General features: G+C 45.8%; 5 protein-coding genes across 5 annotated transcripts; 1 reads left to right on the top strand and 4 right to left on the bottom strand.

Annotated features, from left to right (window-relative positions):
* Positions 1 to 304: 304 nt before the first annotated feature.
* LOC133884288 (uncharacterized) lies at positions 305 to 2,621 on the top strand. Its single transcript, XM_062323642.1, has 2 exons — positions 305 to 860; positions 2,075 to 2,621. The coding sequence occupies exons 1-2, from the start codon at positions 338 to 340 to the stop codon at positions 2,488 to 2,490; spliced, it is 939 nt and encodes a 312-aa protein (XP_062179626.1). The 5' UTR covers positions 305 to 337; the 3' UTR covers positions 2,491 to 2,621.
* Positions 2,622 to 4,976: 2,355 nt separating this feature from the next.
* On the bottom strand, positions 4,977 to 8,773 carry LOC133884267 (probable polygalacturonase At1g80170). Its single transcript, XM_062323617.1, has 9 exons — positions 7,668 to 8,773; positions 7,423 to 7,554; positions 7,167 to 7,337; positions 7,018 to 7,044; positions 6,717 to 6,924; positions 6,030 to 6,111; positions 5,838 to 5,946; positions 5,627 to 5,743; positions 4,977 to 5,506 (listed from the first exon to the last, which is right to left on the bottom strand). Exons 1-9 carry the CDS (start codon positions 7,803 to 7,805, stop codon positions 5,231 to 5,233), a joined length of 1,260 nt encoding a protein of 419 aa, XP_062179601.1. The 5' UTR covers positions 7,806 to 8,773; the 3' UTR covers positions 4,977 to 5,230.
* Positions 8,774 to 9,724: 951 nt separating this feature from the next.
* Positions 9,725 to 10,891, bottom strand: LOC133885116 (MAPK kinase substrate protein At1g80180-like). The gene has a single exon (XM_062324766.1). The coding sequence runs from the start codon at positions 10,410 to 10,412 to the stop codon at positions 10,119 to 10,121; it is 294 nt and encodes a 97-aa protein (XP_062180750.1). The 5' UTR covers positions 10,413 to 10,891; the 3' UTR covers positions 9,725 to 10,118.
* Positions 10,892 to 12,091: 1,200 nt separating this feature from the next.
* Positions 12,092 to 14,814, bottom strand: LOC133885115 (uncharacterized). The gene is made up of 5 exons (XM_062324764.1): positions 13,667 to 14,814; positions 13,021 to 13,179; positions 12,864 to 12,944; positions 12,724 to 12,778; positions 12,092 to 12,649 (listed from the first exon to the last, which is right to left on the bottom strand). The coding sequence occupies exons 1-5, from the start codon at positions 13,837 to 13,839 to the stop codon at positions 12,458 to 12,460; spliced, it is 660 nt and encodes a 219-aa protein (XP_062180748.1). The 5' UTR covers positions 13,840 to 14,814; the 3' UTR covers positions 12,092 to 12,457.
* A 3,038-nt stretch (positions 14,815 to 17,852) lies between these two features.
* Positions 17,853 to 21,377, bottom strand: LOC133885625 (uncharacterized). Its single transcript, XM_062325359.1, has 2 exons — positions 20,990 to 21,377; positions 17,853 to 20,746 (listed from the first exon to the last, which is right to left on the bottom strand). Exon 2 carries the CDS (start codon positions 20,646 to 20,648, stop codon positions 18,054 to 18,056), a length of 2,595 nt encoding a protein of 864 aa, XP_062181343.1. The 5' UTR covers positions 20,649 to 20,746; positions 20,990 to 21,377; the 3' UTR covers positions 17,853 to 18,053.
* Between the last annotated feature and the right edge of the window lie 869 nt (positions 21,378 to 22,246).

Genomic DNA, 22,246 nt, shown 5'->3' with positions numbered 1-22,246 from the left:
AAAATTCAAAAAAAATTGCAAAAATCACCATTTTTCACCTATAAATAGAGGAGCACCTTGCCCTTCCATTCCACACCAGCAACACCATTTTCTCTCTTGTTTCCTCCTCTCATTCTTGTCTCAAAGTTCGTGAGAATTAGCGATAATTTGGCAAAATTAGTTTGAATTGTTGCAAAAAAATCCGAGCAATTCCAAAATCGTCATCCTGCTGATTTGCTATCTTGAAGTTGAAGAAATCTTGGTGATTTTTTTGCATCGTTGTTGAGTCTTATTTTATTATTTGATTATTTCTAACTTTGAATATTTGCAATTTTTGTAGTGTCATTCGACATTGATCATGGATGCCGGTGATCATGATACATCCATAGATCATGATTTTTTTCTCCAAGAACTCACAGGGGACTACGGCCCCTTTGATACTAGTGCTGCAGGTGATGATGGACCCGACGGTGAACCTCCGGTTGGTTCACATCCAGATCCAGGTGATGCAGCAGGAGTGCCATCGTCAGGCTCTACAAGTGCGCACACATTAGCAAGCAGCGGGTCTAAAAGATCAAGAGCCGGTACTTCCGAAGTTTGGCAAGACTTTGAAAGGATCTACAAAGAGGAAGATGGGGTAAGTGTCAGGTATGCTAAGTGTTATATTTGTAAAAATGAATTATCTGCAAAGTCCTCGGGTGGAACGGGGCACTTGAAGAGGCACGCCATAAGTTGCAAGCGAAAGAGTGGAGCAGCCATGAAGCAGACGGTGTTGCAGTACAACCCCGACAGCTCTGTTCATCATTGGGAGTACGACTCTGCCAATGCTCGAAAAGAGCTATGTCGCTTCATTGCAAGAGCGGATCTACCACTCAATATCGGTGAGTCTGCTGCATTTGAAGATTACATTAAGCAAGCTCATAATCCTAGGTTCACGCATGTTTCTAGACAGACAACTAGTAGGGATATGGTAAAATACTACAATACGTGTCGTAGCAAACTTAAAGAAATGTTGCAAACATGTACATTTTCAGTTGCTTTGACCTCGGACATATGGGCAGGTAGGGCTAGAGAGGATTATCTTAGTGTGGTTGCTCATTTTGTTAATAATGATTGGGAATTAGAAAAGAGAATAATAGGTTTTCGCTTGATTGACAACGCGCATACCGGTGAAAATATTGCTGAAAAAATATCTCAAGTAGTTGCAGACTTTGACCTCACGAATAAAATATTTTCTATCACTTTAGATAATGCCGGTGCAAATTCTAGAGCAATGGATATTCTTACTCCGTTGTTTAGTACTTATGCTGAATCTTTCTTGTTACATCAACGTTGTGCTTGTCATATTATCAATCTTATAGTAAAATCCGGTTTGAAGAGGTTATCGCGATACTTAGAAGATTTTCGTACTGCAATATCTTTTGTGAACTCTTCTAACCAACGAATTGCAGCATATAAACAGTATTGTGTTGCAATGGGTGTGCGTCCACGTAAGTTTGCTCTGGACATGCCGGTGAGATGGAACTCTACTTTCTTGATGCTTAAAAATATTATACCATATAAGAGCACATTTGGTGTGTTTATTCATACACATTACCATCAGCATGGGGGTCAAACTTTACTCACGGAAGCGCATTGGTATGTTGCTGAAAGGATACTGGAGTTTCTTGAATTTTTTTATGATTCAACTGTGAGTTTATCAGGAGTTTATTATCCAACATCTTGTTTAGTAGTGCATAATATTGTTGAAATTGCTACTCATTTAAACAACTATGAAAATGACAATCTTTTAAGAGATTGTGTAGTTCCTATGAAATCTAAATTCTTAAAGTATTGGAAAAAAATTCCTTTGTTATACGCTTTTGCCTTTATTTTAGATCCTAGAGCTAAAATTGCAGCTTTCTGTAGAGTTCTCGCAATTCTAGGTGATGCTCTTGGCCATGATTATTCTAATTATTATACTAATGTTCGTTCTAAGTTATTAGAAGTTTATAGTAAATATGAAACAAAGTATGGCGAAGTTCGCCTGCAACGACCTCCACTAGCACCCACAACAAGTAAGAAGACGACAACGTGGGGGAAATATTTGGTGCAGGTTCTTCATCAAGAAGTTCAGACTCTTCGTCACGATCGTCTACGGGCACCGGAATTCCAACATCCGGAGGGGAGCTAACTACCTTCATCGACAGTGACGTTATCAGCCACGAACAAGAAAACTTCAACATACTGCAATGGTGGCATGAGCACAAGACGAATTATCCAGTCCTTTCACTGTTAGCGCGAGATTTGTTAACGGTTCCTGTATCTACAGTTTCTTCTGAGGCTGCCTTCAGTCTTACAGGAAGGATAATCGAAGAGAGAAGAACAAATCTGTCAAGTGAGATGGTTGAAATACTCACCATAGTAAAGGATTGGGAACAAGCTGAAGCACGAATGCAACACACTGCAGAAAATACTGAGCTTGAAGAATCATTCCAAAATTTGTATCTAGATGATGATGAGAACGTGTAATTTTAAATTTTCTGAGCTATGTTGTACTCTTTTTTTCTTTGCTAGAAAGGTTTTTAATGAGGCAACCTATCAATAAAGCTCATTTTTAGAATTAATCATGTGCCCCTATTATTTCTAAGTTTTTTTATTCATGTTTTTTGTTTATTTTTTTAAAATACCCCCCGCGGCCCCACCCCCACATACCTCTCCTCTCATCCCTATAAATACCATCTACTCCATCTCAAACTCCACCCTGCCCACCCATCTCTCTTTTCCTATTTGCTAGCCAAGTATCCAGTATTCACTTCACATCAAGAAACTAATTCCATATTTCAATTCATGGATCAAGGCGCCGAGAACTCAGGTGCATGGTCCCAAGTGTGGCAACATTTTGAAAAGGTCTTCAAAGAAATTAACGGGGAACAGGTAAGATTTGCTAAGTGTAATATATGCAGTATAGAAATAGGTGCCAGATCTTCACATGGAACGGGACACTTGAGGAAGCATATGAAAAATTACAAGCAAAATTCTGAGGTTTCTAATGAAACCATGTAATTTTCGGAGCATAATCATTGGTTGTACTCTTTTTTCCTTCTAGTAGAAAGGTTTTTAACGAGGCAACCAATCAATAAAGATGTTATGTATTTATTTTCCATATTTTTTATTGTTTTTTGGATTTTTTTTAGCTATTATTTTTAATTTTTTTCTATTTTTTTGAGTGCTGACGGGCCCAACGTGCCTCCACCGTGCCGGCCGGGCCCGTCGTGCCTTCCCGTGCCGGTCGGGCCCGTCGTGCCTTCCCGTGCCAGCCGGGCCCGTCGTGCCTTCCCGTGCCGACCTGGCCCGTCGTGCCTCCACCGTGCCGATCGGGCCCGTCGTGCCGAACGGGCCTATCGTGCCTCCACCGTGCCGAACGGGCCCATCGTGCCGACCGTGCCGTGGGCCGGCCCGGCACGGCACGGTGACAGTTGGGCCGTGCCGTGGGCCGACGGCTCGGCACGCGGGCCGGCACGGCACGGCCCGTAACAGTAAATGGGCCAATCGGGCCGTGCCGATTTCGGGCCGTGCCGAGATGGGCCCATGCCGGGCCGACTCGATTGGCCCATTTGGCCATCTTTATGCTGCATACTGATCTGTACCACTCCTATCACATGTACTCCTATTGTGACCTTGGCATTTATATTTTCTGCACCTAATGGCAGTGCCAAACTTAGGCAATTTAGTGTCTTTAGGCTTCTCATGTGCCTCTCTTATTCTCTCCTTCTTTGGTCTTTCAGGCATTTTAACATATCCTGGAGGTCAAGGTCTTGGCCTCTCAGACTTAGGCCAAAATGTCTTGCCTTCAACTGGTTGTAAGCAATGTTCGTATGTCTTCTTGTATTCTTCCACAGAATAACAACCTACTACGAACTCATCTAGCTGCCTTGAGCTATAATATATGCATGAAATGGCATGAGGGCAAAGCAAGCTAGACAATTGCCAGTATGCCCCTGATGTCGATGTAGTTGATCTTCTCTTGCCACCCGAGTCCGGTTCACGTTGGTCATCGACAGGCACCTGCACGGCGCGGCGTCGCTGCACGAGAACGTCACCGCATGCTCCTGATGTCGATGTAGTTGATCTTCTCTGCCTGCACCGCACGCGCAGCTGTCTGCAATTTTTTCCAACGCAAAGTTCAGAGACAAACTATTGTATGCTGTGCATGCAGTGTGCGTCAGACGATGAGACAACACTGGGAGTTGGATTCAGTGTGTGTATACCGGTGCTTCAGATGAATCTGCGAGATGGTCGGAGTATCCCTGATCGATGATGATCGGGTTCGCGACGTTCTTCATCACGATGCTCTCGAACTTCACCTTGCGGGCGAAACCGCCGCCGTTCTGAACAGCAGAATTCACACGTACGTACAGGTTTTACAGTATTTTCACCTGAGTTCCTGACACATATGGATGTTCTGATTCAGGTGGAGAAATGGAGACAGTTACTACTACCTTGGTGGTCCTGATGCGTAAGCCGTTCTCAAATGTCCTTTTTCACCGGCGCTATCAAATGGCCGTGCAGTGACTTATCATGGGCTCAAATACAAGATGTTTGTCTGGTTGGCAATTCATGACCGCTGTTGGGACTGCCGAGCGTCTCAAACCGACGCGGCATCGCTTCGAGCCCTACCTGCGCTCTGTGCGATCAGGAGTTGGAATCCATCAACCATTTGCTAGTTAGGTGTTCCTATAGCAGACAGGTCAGGTTTCAGTTACTTCGTGCGGTCGGCCTCCAACACGTCAAGTGGTGGTAGACTGTTTTTTTTTCCTTTTCAAATGATCATCTATACTCCTTTATAATTCATCTGTTATGATAAATTGTTATATACTGAATTGATTTCACACGTATAACACGTGTGTAGTTGCTAGTTTAGGTCTAAATTGATTTTTGTCCACAAGGCGCATGACTAGAATTATTCCTGTTTGTGTAAATCCGAATGGCAAGTGTAATTGGACGCGCGTGCCTAGATCCACTTGCATTGGACTACCTGGGCCGAGCCCATCGTTCACCCACAATCCTGTATTTTTTTCTTTGTAGATTTTTCTCAACACCAAAGCAGTGTGTACAATCGACAAGTTTCGGTATGACAACAGCTTCAACCTACAGGTTCAATCGTGTATGTATGCATGCCTCAGTCACTGCCTCGCTGCAACAAGAGCTCAACAAAGAAACCGAAGCCAACCTGTGTTGGTAACCGGCAGCATCTTTTCGGTCACAAGCATCACGACTCGGTTTCGTCAGCCGTTGTGTCTCTCAACATTCTGGGGTCGCGCTTGCCAAGGCAGGACGGCGGCGCCACCGTGCCGGCGCTCTTCCCCGACGCCCTGTAGCAGAAGGCCGACGCCTGCCCCCCGCCCTCCAGGGTCAGGTTGACGTTCGTCAGCTCCAGTTGCCGGCACGGCACGGCGTCGCTGCACGCGAGCTTGATCGCCTGCTCCGTCGCCGACGTGCCCCGTATGTCCACGAACTCCACCTTGCCCACCTGCACCGCCTGCGTCTGCACGTTCGCAACGCAAAGATGTTGAGAGTTTCAGGCCTGGCCTGAGAGACGATGCAAATGAATGTGCTTCGCGCTGCAGGCTCGGAAATGGTGATCGAGCAGTCGATCATGACGTGCCTGGTTCGCGCAGGGTGTTGGTTGGTCGCAGTAGTACTGGTCGACGATGATGGGGTTGGAGACGTTCCTCATCACGATGTTCTCGAACCGCAGGCTGTGAGCGAACCCCATGCCTCCCTGGAAACAGAAGTTGCACGTGTTGTAAACTTGTAATGCAGCTCTGCAAGTGCTGTTCTGACAAGATTGTTCTTGCGTCGTGCACTGCTCGTACCTGCCAGCTCTTGATCCGTACACCGTTGGTTGTGTTCGTGAGCAAGCAGGTGTCCACTTTCACGTTCTCGACCATGTCGGCGGTCCGGTTCTTGCCGAGGCTTCCAATGCTGACAGACACGTGCCGTGTGTTATATTGGTAATCCGAGCAGCAGAGATCAGATCGTAGCCTACAGAGGTGAAGCACCGTTACCTGATACCATGGCCAGGGCCACATGAAATGTCTTTTACACGGACATCGGAGCAATTGCCAACCATTGACACGCAGTCATCCCCTGGAAAGATTGTTTTGTTAGCAACCAACTTAATCATCTAAGTCTTTTAAAAAAGTTTAGTCATATTACTATTGATTGCTAAAAAACGGCGATGGTGATGCAATCAACTCCCTCCGTCAAGAATACAAGGCATATTTTAGTGTGGCATGTTCTTCAAAGTTAGATTTTGACCATTATTTTCTCACAAAATATATCATTTATAGCTACAAGATTAATATAGTGTGGAAGCATTTTGAAATATGAATCAAACATACTTATAATTTCAATAACTTTGGTCAAAATATATAAAGTTGACTTCTCTATAATAAAATGTGCCTTGTATTTTTGGACGGAGGTAGGGAGTTAAAGTTTGCATATAAGGTCAAAATAGTATTGGGCAGAGATATTCCTTAATTTGATTTTTTTTTTTTTTTTTTTTTTGGGTGCTGCAAGGAACCAGAGAAATATAGCCAGCAGCAGCAATGTGGGACTTGGCTACACCTGCATCAATGTCAAGGCATAACGAGTAGTACTACGACTTCGACAAAACTTTGTCCACTCAACTAATTGCCGGTTCTGATCTTATCTTGATTGCTAATCGAGTAAGTGCATGGGTATGTACAGACCTGTCGAGATCAGGTTATCCATGATCTGGACATGGGAGGAGTCGTTGAGGTGGATGCCGTCGGTGTTGGGGCTGTCCGCCGGCGCGGTCACCCGGAGGAAGCTGGCCTTCACGTCGGAGCACCGCGTGAACGTCAGGTGGAACTGCTGCCCGTTCTGCAGCGTCACGCCCTGCACGCTCACTCCCCTGCACTCCTCGAAGTGCACCGCCTGCAAATCAACAGCAACGTTCAAAAGAATCAGTCGTGGTCGCCGATCATCCCCTCGCCGCCGGCTAGAACGGCACGGGAGCAGAGCATTCACCATTGGACGAGGCCCCTCGTAGCAAGGCTGCAAGAACACGAGCAGAGCAGAGCCATGGTTTAGAGAATTCAGGTGACTTCACTTCACCGCAGTAACTTCAGAATACATACAGTTTGGGCTGTTGGTGGTTGAACCGATTAATTGGTTACCTGGGTCTTCTTGCGCTTGCAGGTGCTTGCCCACCACTCCTGCCCCATGCCGTCGATGGTGCCGCCGCCGCTGATGGACAGGTCGTCCACGCCGTATATGTAGAGCCACTTCATCGGGTCCCGCCCGGCCCACTCGTCGGGGCTCGCCGGCGCGACGATCGCCCCCGAAATCTGGCACAACAGCAGCAGCAGCGTGAACAGAGAGCACTGAGCACAGCGCGCGAAGCCGGACGGTGCAGAGCTAGTAGCTACGTACCAGCAGCTTGAGCTTCTTCTTGCAGGGACCAAAGAGCTGCACCGGCCAGATCCGGTAGGCCTTGCCGGGCGGCACGGCGAGGACGGCCTGCTCGCTGGAGGTGCACGCGGCGGTCCACGCGTCCAAGAAAGCCTGGAGGTTTCGGAACAGCGTGCAAGGTCAATCCTGCCCGAGTTCTTTCCCGCTTATCGAATCGAGATGACCGCTCAGGCGTGCACGAATTGTGGATCGAGGACCGTATGTACCTGGGTGTCGTTGGCAATGCCGTCGCCGACGGCGCCGAAGTCGTCGAGCGTGAGGAGGACGCGGGTCTCGGCGGCGCCGCACAGGAGAAGCGCGGTCGTCAGAGCCGCGAGCGCGAGCGGCAAGGACGACATGGCCATTCTTGCACCGACCAGTTAGCTGTCTGGCTAGCTCGGCGCCGCTGTTGCGCGCGCACAGGCACCGAAAGCAGCCTCGAGAGAGGCGAAAGGACCGGACAATGAAGCGAATGCTGGAAGAAACAGGTGGTGGTGGTAGTAGGACACCTAGCAAATAGCATGCATGTGCCGCCTTGTACCGCGGTGGTGGTGGCCTGGCCCGGGCGTCCTGTTGGCCTTTCCCGGGAGGAAGCTGGTGAACGATGCGTGATGATCCTGAGATTTCTGCATGTGGCAAGGGGAAATAGTGGTCATCTGCTGATTGGGCAAAGCATCCGTGATTGCCGATTGAAAATCTCTCTCGCTTCATGTAGATAATCAAGTGTGGCAAGTGGCAACTGGTAAATTGCTGTAGTTGGAAAGGTCCTGTCCTTTGCGCGGTTATTGGATGGTAACAAGCCATAAAGGCCTTGATTTACACCGAAGGGGGAAGAAAATCAGGGGGGGTTGGTGGTAGGTTTGCATGAACCATGTCAAAGTTGACAGTTGTGCCTTCTGTTGGGAAAAATAATAGTATTGATTTACACATGATAAACTGTAACTAGCCTTCATTTTTAGCAGAGTAAAAAATTGCTCCATCGCCTGGTTAAGCACAGTAGCACGGCAATGTCAGCGCTTGCATAAAGGAAAGGAAGCACTAGAAACCTGAGGCCCAATCCACAACGTCTTTTTTTCTCCCTTCCCATCTTTGCCTTTGGTCATTCCTCCAGCAATACTAGGATCCACACTCCTTTTCTGATTCTTGGCAAGCATTGCTACCATTAGACATGCCTGCCTTTTTCCTATCAAAATCAATCACCTCAGACTTTTCCGGCTCTTGAAAAGCAACCATTTTTTTTAAAAGCAACCATTGGTCAAATGATCGATGGAAGAAAAGATAACGGGATTATAGAGTAATTATTTTCAGTTTTGCTATTTACCACTCCAGTGATTTTTTGCTTTTCTTATCTATCATTTTTGTGTCCGCCGAACTGGCTTTGAGAAAAACAAGGGGGAAAGTAGCATTCAATTGATTTGGTGGTATGGACTGGTTTTATTTGTGTACTGTATGTACGTGTGTTCATAATTCCCGTGGAGACCAGCTTCCCCAACAGCCACCAACTACTGGAGTACATTTTCAGTATGGCGCAGGAACTGAATTTGGTATTTTTTGGGGGGTCACAGCGCAGGAACTGAATCGCATCAGCCACCAAATGCAGTTCAGACTTCAGGCACGTCGCATGTCTGCATTTGTATTGTTTTTCTGTGTGTCAACGCATGTGTGACGCATGATAGTCCTTTTTTCCCTTCAAAACAAAGAATGAAACCTCCAGCTGATGAATTGTCGTTTCCAGGATTGCTGAAATGGCAAAAAAAAAAAAAATTGTAGTTGTTTCTTTTTTTGCCGCCAAGTTTGAACACTCTGCTATGTCTGAACTCGATCCGAATGCAGATAGCATAGGAAATGCTGAATGGATGTTCAGCTGAATTCCATCTTCTGACTCTTCAAAGAAAGCAGCTCATCATCGTCGCGAATGCCGTGCGGCAGAAGAGCGTGGAAGGCGATGATTAATTCCATGCGTAACAAGAAATAAAGGAGCCTGATAAAACAGGCAAACAAATTTCTGAAAATTGTCAGTCACCACCACCAGTTGGCGAACAGCTTGGGTGCCTGTGTGTTCCGGTATATGTACAGATCGATCTGTCCGTTCGTATATAGAGTAAGTTCATTGAATAGAAATGCACACCTGCATTGACCTTTGCTACACAGACTGAAAGCAATACTGCTGGTCTGCTGGATGAAATGCAGAGGTTAACGCATCTAGTCCACCTTCAATGTCACCAAAACTTTTGCTTTACAGGTAGTAAACCACGGGTCTTTCCTATCTGTAATCCTCCATGGCTTGTCACAAGCTCATAAGTCATAACTAGAGCAATTCAGTGTTGCTACAAGGCAAAAGTTCTTCACAGTAACTAACCACTGACAGAATACAGGCCACCGTCAGAACATGGAACTTTTTCCAAATTCTGATAGAAATTGAACTGTTTCGTGTAAAATTTTGTGTTCCAAAGCTTTAGTTTCTCACGAAATGAAGAACAGAGAGCACGCTGCACAATCAAATTCACGAGAGCACCGACAGTCTGACACCTACTATTCACTTCATCTCAATTATGATTCTTTCTGCTATATCACTACCTGGACATGAGAAAGACACCCCACAAAAGGAAGAAATAAACTTAACAGAAACTACCAAATTTGGAGTGTGTTCCGATCGATGCCGGTACAGAGTGTACAGATCAGTGGCGCCTCCCCTTAGCCTTCGCCTTGCCGCCGTCCTTTCCTTTGCCGCCGCCGCCGAAGAGCCTGCAGAAGCCGCACACGGTGACGCGCGGCGACGGCGGGTCGAGCGCTGGCGGCACGCGCCCGGCCGCCCTGTACCCGCCGTGCTCGTGCCCGGTCGACCGGCTGCGCTCCACGGCGCCGTCCGCGGCCGCCGGCTTGATCTCTCCGGAGAAGTTCTTGTCGTCCCACACCATCCCCGACGAGCCCGATCGCCGGAACGTCTCGCTCGACCGCTGCAGCCCCGCCATGCACGCCGCCGACTCCTGGACGCGGCAAGAGATCGAAGGCACCGGCCGGAGGAGAGAAGCCACGCGCGCGTCCGTGGGCCTGTGGCTGGCGAGGTGAGCCGGCGTTGAACTTGCCCTGTAGATATACGGCTGGAATCAATCAAGGAGAACGTACGCACGCAGAAGCCGTCGTCGCCGGGAGCGATTGCGATAAAAGATCAAATCTTTATGGAGCAGGAGGGAGGGAACTCTGGAACTGAAAGGGACGTGGCCGTTTGACTCGAAGAATAAAAATGGCCACGGTTTCTTGGGATAATGTACTCTGATCGCCCGTCGATGGCTTGCTGACCGATTGATTCGCCTGCTCCGTTTCGCGGGGTTGCTACGCCTGCGTGTCGGCGACGCGTTCAAGGGAGGAAGGAGAGGGATGGATGTCCCGCGCAGGGACGTTGGTTCCATTGTGCCTCGTCCCATGCGGCTTCCCGATTGGCCCTTCCATTCACCAACTGCTCACGGCATGTACAGTGATTTAGATAGCTCTTGTCTATAAAATTCATTTATGTCATTTCTAAATAGTAATGAAAACAACTCATACAATATACTATCTATAAAATTACCTATAAGACTCACATATAATACTATAGACATTAATAACCCCTTATATAATGATTTAGACAGGAACAAATTGTTTAATAGACCATCCGTTAAATGCTAAACTGTATTTCTCTCTCCTCCTCAAATCCCCTTCACGTCACAATCTTATGTGGCATCTTTTATTGACAGCTAACCTCAGCCCAGCCCACTGTAGTACTGTACACGCTTGCAGCAAATTCGTAGCAGCCGGAGGAGGTTGTACGGCGAGCGGAGCGGGTCCAAGAAGGTGGACCAACTCCATACAAAGGTGAAAGGGCTAGTCAAGTATGGATGTTTAGCATTGGTCAGGGTCAACCAGACCATCAAGAAGTTTACTCCAGTTGCATACTACTCTACAAGTCTATAACAACTACTAGACGCTCAAAATACTATACGCTTTGAAGAGGAAACAAACCGAAACCGCTATGTATAAACCCAATCAACACAAATGATGGACGGCCATCTGGTCTTCAGTCCTGCACTTCTGCGTTGTGTACGAAGCATGAACAGCTGAGATGCAGCTTACCTAGTTCCCCTGTCGAGCTCGGGACAGCACCATTGTTGGGCCTCGCGTAGGTGGCGTCCCCGGCCTCGACGGGTCCCCTTTTGTCCGGCGAGGTCCCAATTCTTTCCTTGGTGACTCGGACGCAAACATTCTGCGGCGAACAGACAGGCTCACAGCCCACTTGACTGCTCGACCATGAGTCCGAGGTCTGAACTTGAACAAATTAGCACCTTCCTTTCTTGACCCATCACTTCAGTTCCGAAAATTTCCAAACGCGTCTGCACACCATGGCACGACCTGTCTGAGTCACAGCACATTCTGCGGTGAGAAAGTGTCACCAGTACTGGACGAGTAAAGAAGCTTGAGAAAGTGTCACCAATACCCACGGAGTTCCATCATTCCAGCACGTTGGATAACCGTTTGCATACAGATTAGATCGCAACAGGATGCTCCATACATTGTGCATCTGTACACAAGATTCTTTCTAGTGAATGTCTTCCCTTTGGGAGAAAGCATTCGGACCATAGAAGCAAGTGTGACTGCAGACAACTGAACAAATTGGTTGGTAAAGTTCCTTTTTCCAATTACGGAGCAACGACAACCTTCATCTTTGCCAGCCCCAGAAATAAAGATAGCATCTTAGCAACAGCTGTTCAGTACAGTCTACAGTGTGCAGGCTACAAGCTCAGGCCAACCATGGATAGGAGGATTTGGCGCAGCTTAGGCAGCAGGATAAGAAGGAACCCTAATACAAGGCAAAATGAGACTGTTGGAGACTTTCACTACCGCACAGTGCTGAAAGGGAATGGTTATGTACATTGCCATTGTATGCGCCTTAGTCCATCAGAACATCTGGGGCTCCAGGGAGCATCCGATGGATCCACGACTTGCAATATTCATCACAGCAACAGGGTGAGCATGGTCAAAATCAATAAGCCTTCCTCCTGCTGCCACCGCTCAGGCTTCTAGGGCTCCCTTGGCTGGAGAAAGGATGCTTGTTCCGAGCCATTGGGGAACTGCTGCCACCAGCCCCTTGATTCATCATGCGACGAGGAGAATCATTTCGCATACTTTGCGTCTCAGCCTCAAGTTGTTTAGCCTCCTCTTGTAACATAGATAACTGTTCACATGTGGAAGTAGATATTAGTCCCTTCCAAGGCTCCAGTGTCACAAGATGCAAGCCAGTCTACTCACCCGAAGTTCATTTTCCTTCACACGATCCTGAAGAACAGTTATAGCTGGACTCAAACTGGTACACAGAATGTGAGACTGATAAGTCAATAGAGGATTACACAGTATTTGGCTAAAATGTGACAAGGAGATTTTGTTCTCACCAATACTCCATTAATTTGCAGAGAGAAGAGTTGTATGTAGATGCATGGTGAATAGATGTAAGAGGGTGAATTTTCCCATCACTGCAACAGAACCATACAACATTTAGCACAGAAGTATGAGATTTTGTAGCTATAGTCCTGAAGAAACTTGAGTTACCAAATATTTTGTTGCATGGCTTGATTGTATGCTGACTGTTCCTCTTCAAAAAGGACCCGTTGCATATCACAGTAAGAAGTCAATGTGGTTTCCAGTTTTAGCAGATTCCTTGTAGGGAAGACAAAAAGTGGCACCTCCTTCCTTACATACTCTGCACCACTGTTGGCAAGAAATTGTATATTAGAAACTAATGATCGTACTACACCACCCTGCTCTTGGTAAATCCATCAGCAACAAATCTTGATAATACACAGTAACCTTAAAGTGTTTCGTCTTGGACTTTTGGTCTCGTGTGATACATCATACAAAACTAAGGAGATGACATGAAATTACAACAACAATGCATATGAGAACATACTTAGAACAACACTAAAGCACAATCTGTTTGATGATATTCACATATTAAATGGTTTAGTGTGAAAAAGAACAATGTGGAGTCAATAAAATGACTGTTGGGAAAAAACACAAGCCACACAACACTATTACTCGTAGTTTCTTTAGAGAAGGAACTTATGACAGTAGCTATATGAGAAAGAATCGCAATGTTTAGTGTAACATTGCTATATGTTTCTAAAATATATGCATCCAATGTTTAGTGTAACTGTTCAGGGAATAAAAGGATTTAGATAACTAATTAATTGGATACCATATGTCCATATTTGACCGGTGCAAAGCCTCCTGGATGCTTGGGGTCATATCTGAATCATAAGGATCAATAGACGCTTCAGGTGCGTTATCAGGATTGTACGCAACAATAGCGTTTTCTCCGGGTTGATGCTTTGCTGAATGATTTGTGTCAGGATGAGAATAGAAATCCATATCTGGAGATCTTCCCCGGGCCTAAATAAATAGACAAATGTTCAGTTAGTTTGCCAATGGTACTGGTAAGTAGGCACACACACACACACACACAACTGCATGAATTAACTATAGCTCCAACTGAAGAGCTCAGACGTGAGAACCCCAACACCATGCATAACTGAAATGTGTGAATAAAAAAATGGTCTTGAACCTAGCATCCTAGCTACAACTTCAATTGCTCTACAAATATTTACTGAATAAGCTAGTGAAAAACACAAGAGAACATACTCCACATATAAAGTTTCTTTTATTATACAGAAACTAGCTTACTACACGCTTGTCAGAACACAACAAAGGTATTAAACATGCTTACTAAATGATACTTAAAGTTACACAAATCAACTAAATAACGTGAGCCCAGCAAATTGCATACACAAGAGGCCAAAAAAAAAAAAAACACGCCAATCGATAAGAATCAGTGGACATGCTTGCCCAAAAAAATTCATATTGCAGCAACTTGGTGCTTCACATACAAATTTTTCACCAGTGTTGATACTCTGCGGTGGAATGTGAAGCCAAGCAGTACATCAAATTTAGACTACATAGGACAGTAGGAAGTAATGAAGCCCGTTTTTCGATTGCAATCCAATACTCCACATCTAAAGAAACCTACATAATAGGCACTTAGTTTTGCAAAAGGTACATTCCAAACAACGTGGCAGACTATATATTTAATCTAGCATGGTTATCAATATAGAAAGAACATCAAATATGAGTGCTTATCTCTTTCTGTTGCAAAACCTTCCATTAAAAATATATGCCATTCTATCTAATAGTAACTACCTTCAGCGAATCTGAATCTAAAACTTTACAGCTGTTGCCAAACCAAAGACACAATCTACAAAAGACCATCAAAGGCACTAGTTATTAGCAATATGCTTTACGGTTTTACCAAACAACTGAAATGAAGCGATCAAAAAATTAACCATGGAGGGCATTAATTACTCAATCATGCTATGGCAGCATCCAAACATGCCACTGAAGGCAGCATACAAAATACAGCAGCACAGCACCACCTTACTACTTTGCCCCAAAATACACCAGCACTCCACTAAAACCACTACCGTAGACCAAAAAACACAGCTAAAAAGATAAGCTCATATTTGAAAGTTCATCGCAACCTTTCCCGTGAAGGAAAGATCCACTGCCTCGGCCGTTCCAGTTTTTTTTTTTTTTTCATGTCACTTCCCCTGGCTGCCATTTCCTCCAGCGGAATACTAGTCACAGTCCTGAAATCAAAATAAATTGCGCAACCAAGAGCATATTAGCGTTCGATCGTAAGCAATACGAGAAAAACTTGATTGATCACTTGGTAGTTAACACATTGTAGGTTTTTTTTTAAAATGAAACTGGCAGAAGAGCTACCTGTTATATTAAATAGAAGAAACCTGACGAACAAAAGGTACAGAGAAACAGTTAGGAAACACCCCAGACAAAGGGGGACAAAAGACCAGCAAACTACAAAACTAAAGGCCTACTCTCTTCTAATGAGGCGGTCAAGAGATCGCGCACCAACGAAGGCCCAAAGGGCTGCCTCATCCTTGATTTTCTGCAAAAGACCAGAAGAATGCACCTCATGACGATCAGACGTTCTAGCGTTACATTCTTTCCAGATTTCCCAGCAGACGAGTATAATGAGAGATATTAGGCTCTTAGTCGGAATATTTGACTTGTAAGTCAGGGCAGTCCACCATTGGTGAACGGATGAGGTTGTCTGTCATGAATCCGGGTGCACTCTCAATTGGGCGATCTAGAGCGCCAGGTCCGCCCAAACACGCCATGTGAAACGGCATTCGACGGACAAGTGGTGCCTAAACTTAGAGCTACGCCAGCAAAGCGCACACACACATTGCTACAGGACCAGCCTCTACAAGCCAATTTGTTCGAGGTCAAAGCCTATTTAGGTTCACCAGCCAAGCGAAGAACTTGCATTTAGGAGGCGCCCATACCTTCCAAAAAAGAGTGCGGAGATTGCAGTATGTAGAGGTGAGGAAATGGGCTCTTTAGGCCAAGCTCGCCGAGTACTCTCCATAGGTGGAGAGTTTCCAAGCAATGCCATCCTCCAGAAGATCTTGCAACTGCATCTGTTGGGATGCGGTCCAAAGGTGCACGAACTCCAAAAGATTAGTCCACATGGCTCTCGAAGAATAGGTTGTAGGCTTGACGGGCATCAACCGTGAACCGGCTCTTGCTTCATAATTTACATCACTTCTCTGTAAGGCTTTAGTTGATGTGTGTTTAAGAAGTGGCTGAGAACTGTATCAATCTTAGTTTCGCCTGATGCACATGTGTGCAGAGATAAAATCACTGAAGATTACGATCCACTAACTACCAATCTACCAATTACGATCCACTAACTGCATAAAATTTAGGCAAATAATCTAAACAAATGGATTAATAAGGTCAAACATTACCTTCAACAGGCCACCGCACAAAATCAGATTAGACCTCCGCTTCCCAAAATCTCAATCCACCGCACAAACCTAAGAGCCCCCCACCCCAAAACCAAAAAAAGAAAAAAGAGAAAGCTTAACCTGTGGAGATATCTCGGCCGCCGCTTTGACTCGTGCTTCACGTTTGCCAGTGCCGAAGCCTTCGCCGGCTTCGGAGTTGCTTTGCAGGTCGTCTGCGTCGAGAAATTCTACTGTATAACCGTTACACAAATTAGTTTGTGTAACCAATCAACCAAAATACTATATTAAAATTTGTAAAAAAATCAAATAAAAATAAGATAGTGTAGATCATACTATCTATCGCCTCATAAGATGTACCAGTTGGGTAGTAAGGTCATCTTCAACAGACACTCTAAAAATCAATTCCTTATAACACTATTACAGCATCTCTTATTTTTTTTCATCTCCAACAGCTACTCTATTTCCTACCTACCATTACTTTCCATCTCTTCTCGGACCCACAGTCATATGCAGCTACAGTAATATGGAATCCTTTTTCCTTCTGCAAAGTTGCCGGAGTCAGCATACATCTATATTTCTGTAGCACTGGATGGGTACTCTGTTGGAGAGCTCTGATCGGTAAAAGTGGTCGGCAAAAACGCTACAGGGATGGAGAAAGTAATCGGCACAGTGAATTGCCTCCTCTGTTGGAGATAGTCTAAGGGTATAAGTTGTTGTTTGAGCTTAAATTTTATAAGATAGTAAATGATAGCATACTCTACAGTATCATAATTTTTGTTGAAATTTTTTATAACCCCTGTAATATGGGGTTTTGATTGGTTGGTCAAATTGATATGTGTAACGAGGGAGAGAGCGCCTGAGGGGGTTTCTGTATAATAATCTAGTGATTGCGAGAGGGTAAATGCTAAACTATGTAAGGCCGTCTCTAACAGCGACTGGGAATTGGCACCGTATCACTGTAGCTCCGACTTTTGCCGTTTCCAACAGCTGCATCCTTCTCCAACCGAGACAGTAAAAAGCATTTGGCGCTCACTACAGTGAAGCCGGAGGCAGCTTCGGCTGGCAAATTTGTCGCTGAAAACTGGCCACCGCATCTCTGTTCCTGGAGACTAACGTGTGAGTCCGGAGTGAGGAGAGTAATAGAAGGTAGAAAATAGGGTGTCTATTGGAGATGAAAAAATAAGAGATACTGTAATAGTATTAGGGGATACTGTAATAGTGTTATAGGGAGTGGATTTTTAAAATTTTTGTTGGAGATAACCTAAGTGGATAGTAGGGGTTCCACCTGCGATTTTAGTCCGCCTAGATGAGATCCGACGGTCTAGGACAAATTTGTGCATATATGCACAGATTAAGCTTTGTGCACCTGATATTTAGCCTAACCTGTAATATATTGCGAAACAGATCAAATACGTTTTATCAATTGCACAGATCACATAGGCACAGAACAGTTACAAAATTTAAGCAAGCAATCGGACCTTCCATGAATGATATACTCGGATGGACTGTCCAAACATCCAGTTCTTCAACATAGTAACTGATTTTATTATATTTTAAAAGAACTGACTCTGAACAAACAGTGCTTGAAATGACCAAACCACAAATAGTTCATGGCAAGCGATAAAACATAAGTATCACGCTTCCACAATACACGAACTTGGTGCACAGCCAGCCAACAACAATAAGTTACAGTGACAGCCAAATACATCCAGCATAACCAACATGTCTGACGTGGAAATGTCAGCTTTTGATAAGATGTCACTTTAGAACTCTTCCTTTCGCAGCACCGGGATAATATGCTAGGCTCTCCTCATAGATCATAGGAACAAGGGGCATAAGTTTACTCATTCTATTAATCTCCTCCTTAGATTGGTCTCTGGAGTGTGACAAATTCTTCCCCAATGAAGCACTAGAAGGCTGAGCAAAAGACTCGTACCGATCCATAGATGGTTTCCATTGAGAGGACTTTCTGTCAACATGCTTCCGTTTGGTAATATGTAATTCCGGATGAACTCCAAGGCACGATGTTTGCTCTTTCCGTGCGAAAAGTGGCGTTTGATCAAGTGCTAAAGAGTTTTCAATTGCTTGCTTCAATGGATTATATAAACCTAGCTTCCTCCCGGTACTTAGTAGGACCCTCCCGTCTGTTGGGTCAATTGCCAAAGGCACCACAATATTTGTTCCAAGGGAATAGTCAGACCAGGATTTCAAATAGATTGTATATGCTCTATACCATTGACCAAGCTCCCACTTCCAAATATCTAACTCATCTACAGCTGGATTTGCAAGAACAGCGCACAACACCCCCTCAAGCTCTACCACGTATGCGTGACATGGACTGCTGCTGTTCCATATCGCAATGCATGAAGGGCAAGGGATGACATCAAAAATCTTAGTGGCATTGTTGAAAGAGACAATGGCCCGCTTATGACTCTGACCCAACCTTGGTTCGCTCATCCAGTACAGCATCCCTTCCAAATAGGCAGGAGGCATGTCGCTCACAGGAAGAGGCGGTGGAGGAAGCTGTTGGACATGCCCGGAGTTACAACTCCACAGAGAGCATGTTAAGTAATATTGACGAGATTTGTAGTCCTTCAAGGGATAGAACATTTCTACAGTAACATGCTCCTGAATCAATGGGTTGAACCCCAAGCCAACATTCTTATTGCCGACTGAAAAAGGGTGGTCTTCTGTCTGAACGGAATCAATAGGTAGTTTCCACAGTTGGTGCATATGTGCCCGTTTGTTCAAGTAGATCCTGTGAAAACCTGTAGATGGGTTGTACAGATAGTCCTTTTTCTTAATGCTTACCAGATTCAACCCATGGCAAGGCTTGGAGCAAACAACCTTTGTGTCAAGAAATGCCCCTTCATTAGATGTCTCTTGAAGCCATTTGTTTAAGGGAATAAAACTGAAGCCTTGTTGTCCAGTGCCCTTGCCAACAAGCATGATCTTTGGCCTTTTGTCCATATTCTTACGCAAAAAGAATGAATGAGCAAAGCTTTCCCTCTTAATCAATCTGAGCCACAGCTTACAGACAAGTTTGAAATTTAGAGCTGATTCAGCTGGGAGTCTGAGCAGGATCTCTTTAGTCACCTTAGCCAAGGGAGATGAGAGGGCAATCTCTTCCTTTGTTTTATGCACTGGCGCAAGGCTCTCTCTAAATAAACTGAATCGGGTATCAGAGGGCTCAAATTGACAAGATGTCTGAATCCCCATGGTTGAGTGAATGGTTTCTAGAGTCTCAGACATAGGGTCATAGGCAAACACCTTGTGCTTGGATGTCCCGATGAGTATCCTGTTACTTGATTTGCTATTGCCAAAGGAACCAATGACTTTCACAACCTGTGGCTCAAGAAAATCTCTTGCAGGCACATGCCCTGACAAATGGATTCGATGATTCAGTGACCAATCACCAGAGCTGTAGTCCTTGAGCTTCCAAATCTCCAGCATGCTACCGGCAGGAAAGCCACTACGGAGATCTCGGACCATACACAAGTGACCATCAAGCTCGACTAAGTGGGCTCCTGATACCACAAAAGGTGGTGACCGGATCCAGCTGAAGGTCTCATTTGTGAGAGAAAAGGATATGATAGCAGCCCTTGGCATTTTGGTGAAAAACGCAGGTTCGATCAACCAATGCAGAAAACCATCCATAAACACCGGCTGCATTTTTCTGAACACCGCATACCAAATAGCTGAACGAGCAAAACTGCAGAACCTGAAGGGTACTCCTCCAGAAACCGGCCTCCAGTGATCCCCATCCTCACCACCGAGTGTGTAGACCTCACAATAGAAAGATTGTTTCTCATGACCTCTCCCTTGGAAAAACCTCACCACCTTGTACTTCTTGGTCTGTGCATCAAATCCAAGCCCAGCAGTAGCATATGGCACACCATAGCAAGGTGGCAGCCGTGTGACTGCCCGTGTGGCTGCATTGCAGACGTAGTATGCTGGCACAACACCATCATATAGAAGGGTGAGGCCACGACAAGGTGCAGGCGACACATCCACAAAGTTGCCACGAGCATCTTCAAGGGTGAACAATAGGTCATCTACACGGCCCAATAGCGAGCAAGAGTATACTGCAGTGCAGTTGAAGTTTGCTGTAGGCGAGACAAACAACAGCTTAGGCGGTGTCGATGCCACCTCGGTCGCCGCCATGTGAAGGCTGCAGAATTCCTCTGAAGAGAGCAGTGCAGCCCAGGAGCGGCAGACGGCCCGGAAGCGGAGGATGGATTTGATGGGAAGCCGCAGGAACACCTCTGTCATGATCTCATCTGGCAGCACTACCACGTTACTGGATGGTATGACCTTCCTCCTCTTGTTGCTCAGGCACACCTCCACCGTCATCTCGCCTGGACACAGCACTGTACCACCGGATGGTTCCACAGTCCCCCGCTCACCCCACCCCAATGTCTGCCTCGAATAGGCCAATTCGGCGAGATGGTCTGCATAGAGATGGACAAACATGAATTTTTTTTGGATCTTTATCTATGAACAACGATGTATACTGGTCAGGCAGTTATTAGAAACTAGAAAACATTACAGAATTGTAAGATCCAATTGGTCACGGATTGTGAATGGAGAGAAAGGGGGATCTGGAGCTAATTGCTCAGACAGAGCAAACAAAAGGTCCCCCTGGATAAAACGAACTCGTAGAACAATCCATTGAACCAAGCTAGGTTACTTACCAACAGAAGACGAGACCGATCCAAGTCCGGAGGGATCTAAGTCCAATGCGCGAAGGGGAAGAGGAGGGAGACGCCTCCGGAAGAGAGAAGACTTCGATGGAAGGAGACCAGAGGATTGTTGTGCCCGCAGCCGGCGACAAGGTTTGGCGATGAGGAGGCGCAACAATTGGCGAGTGATGTGCAGCAACAGGTTGGGGAAAATCTCCCTTCTCGACTTTTCGCTTCAGCTCGAGAAAGCCGCTCTCGCCTGTGTATAATCTAGCCATCATCATCGTATCGTTTGCCAATCGGAATCGGACGCTGAAGCCCAGGTTCGTCGCGGAATCGGGTGACGAAGCCCAGGTTCGTCGCGGGATCGGGCCGTGACGAAGCCCAGGTTCGTCGCGGGATCGGGCCGTTCTGAAGCCCAGGTTCGTCGCGGGATCGGGTGCCGAAGCCCAATTGCATGGCGTAGCTCAGGGCCGGGAGGATTTAGCAGGTGTTCCGGCTGGGGCCGCTGGGCGTCAATGCAAAACAAGCGCGTGAAAGCTCATTTATATTTTATCGTATGAGCAAATGCACCATGTTTACCAGATCGCACTGTGGTTGCAACCTCGTTGTGGAACTTGGAAAATCTGCAAAAACTCGTCACGTGCCATGTTTTTTTATCGGGATCAAGAGCACTTCTCTTCATTGAAATCAAACAGAATTACAGAACTACAATCATTCTGAAATCACCTCTCAAGAAAAGCTGGTACTTGAGCTAACCACACATACGTAGTCCTACGGGGAAGCATTCTGTGCGCAAAGATGTGCATCCAATTTTGCCTTTTGTCCTACATAAACCAACCGAAAGAAGATCAACAAAGGTATAGATTTTAGATTTCAGCAAGCAAAGTTCAATTTGGTTTATAGTGGTGTCGGCCAAGTCAATGCTTTTTTTAGGAAAAAATCCATATTTAGTTTCTCAACTCTTGCCTCGGTTTAGTTTTCACCTCTAACTATTGATTGGATCAATTTACATCCCTCATCTACTAATATTATCATCTAGCTGGTTTTTTATCCCACGTGGATACAGAGAGGTGGCAGGGCGCTGATAAGGCCGATTTTCTCTCCAAGTAGGCGCTAATTGTCCTTATACCGTTCGTCCACCCCTCTCTCGACCGAGCGCCACCACTCCCATCGGTCCAACAACACCGCCCCGCCGGCCCGTGCCGCACCACGCAGCCCCACCCCGCCCCGCCCCGCACCTCCTTGTGCCCGTGCCGCCCTGCCCCA

This window comes from Phragmites australis, chromosome 11 (assembly GCF_958298935.1).
Source record: "Phragmites australis chromosome 11, lpPhrAust1.1, whole genome shotgun sequence".
Classification (NCBI taxonomy): Eukaryota; Viridiplantae; Streptophyta; class Magnoliopsida; order Poales; family Poaceae; genus Phragmites; species Phragmites australis.
This window is presented reverse-complemented; position numbering and strand designations above follow the sequence as displayed.

What these genes read in the sequence shown, in the direction of transcription:
- LOC133885115 (XM_062324764.1), bottom strand. Translation starts at nt 13,839, where the DNA reads ATGGATTTCTATTCTCATCCTGACACAAATCATTCAGCAAAGCATCAA. An exon ending in TGCAAATTAATGGAGTATTG is followed by an intron (nt 12,779 to 12,863) that starts GTGAGAACAAAA and finishes TCTGTGTACCAG; the next exon opens with TTTGAGTCCAGCTATAACTG. An exon ending in TGAAGGAAAATGAACTTCGG is followed by an intron (nt 12,650 to 12,723) that starts GTGAGTAGACTG and finishes ACATGTGAACAG; the next exon opens with TTATCTATGTTACAAGAGGA.
- LOC133884267 (XM_062323617.1), bottom strand. Translation starts at nt 7,805, where the DNA reads ATGGCCATGTCGTCCTTGCCGCTCGCGCTCGCGGCTCTGACGACCGCG. An exon ending in GCAAGCGCAAGAAGACCCAG is followed by an intron (nt 7,045 to 7,166) that starts GTAACCAATTAA and finishes GTGTTCTTGCAG; the next exon opens with CCTTGCTACGAGGGGCCTCG. An exon ending in ACGAGGGGCCTCGTCCAATG is followed by an intron (nt 6,925 to 7,017) that starts GTGAATGCTCTG and finishes GTTGATTTGCAG; the next exon opens with GCGGTGCACTTCGAGGAGTG.
- LOC133884288 (XM_062323642.1), top strand. Translation starts at nt 338, where the DNA reads ATGGATGCCGGTGATCATGATACATCCATAGATCATGATTTTTTTCTC. An exon ending in GGATCTACCACTCAATATCG is followed by an intron (nt 861 to 2,074) that starts GTGAGTCTGCTG and finishes TATTTGGTGCAG; the next exon opens with GTTCTTCATCAAGAAGTTCA.
- LOC133885116 (XM_062324766.1), bottom strand. Translation starts at nt 10,412, where the DNA reads ATGGCGGGGCTGCAGCGGTCGAGCGAGACGTTCCGGCGATCGGGCTCG.
- LOC133885625 (XM_062325359.1), bottom strand. Translation starts at nt 20,648, where the DNA reads ATGACGGTGGAGGTGTGCCTGAGCAACAAGAGGAGGAAGGTCATACCA.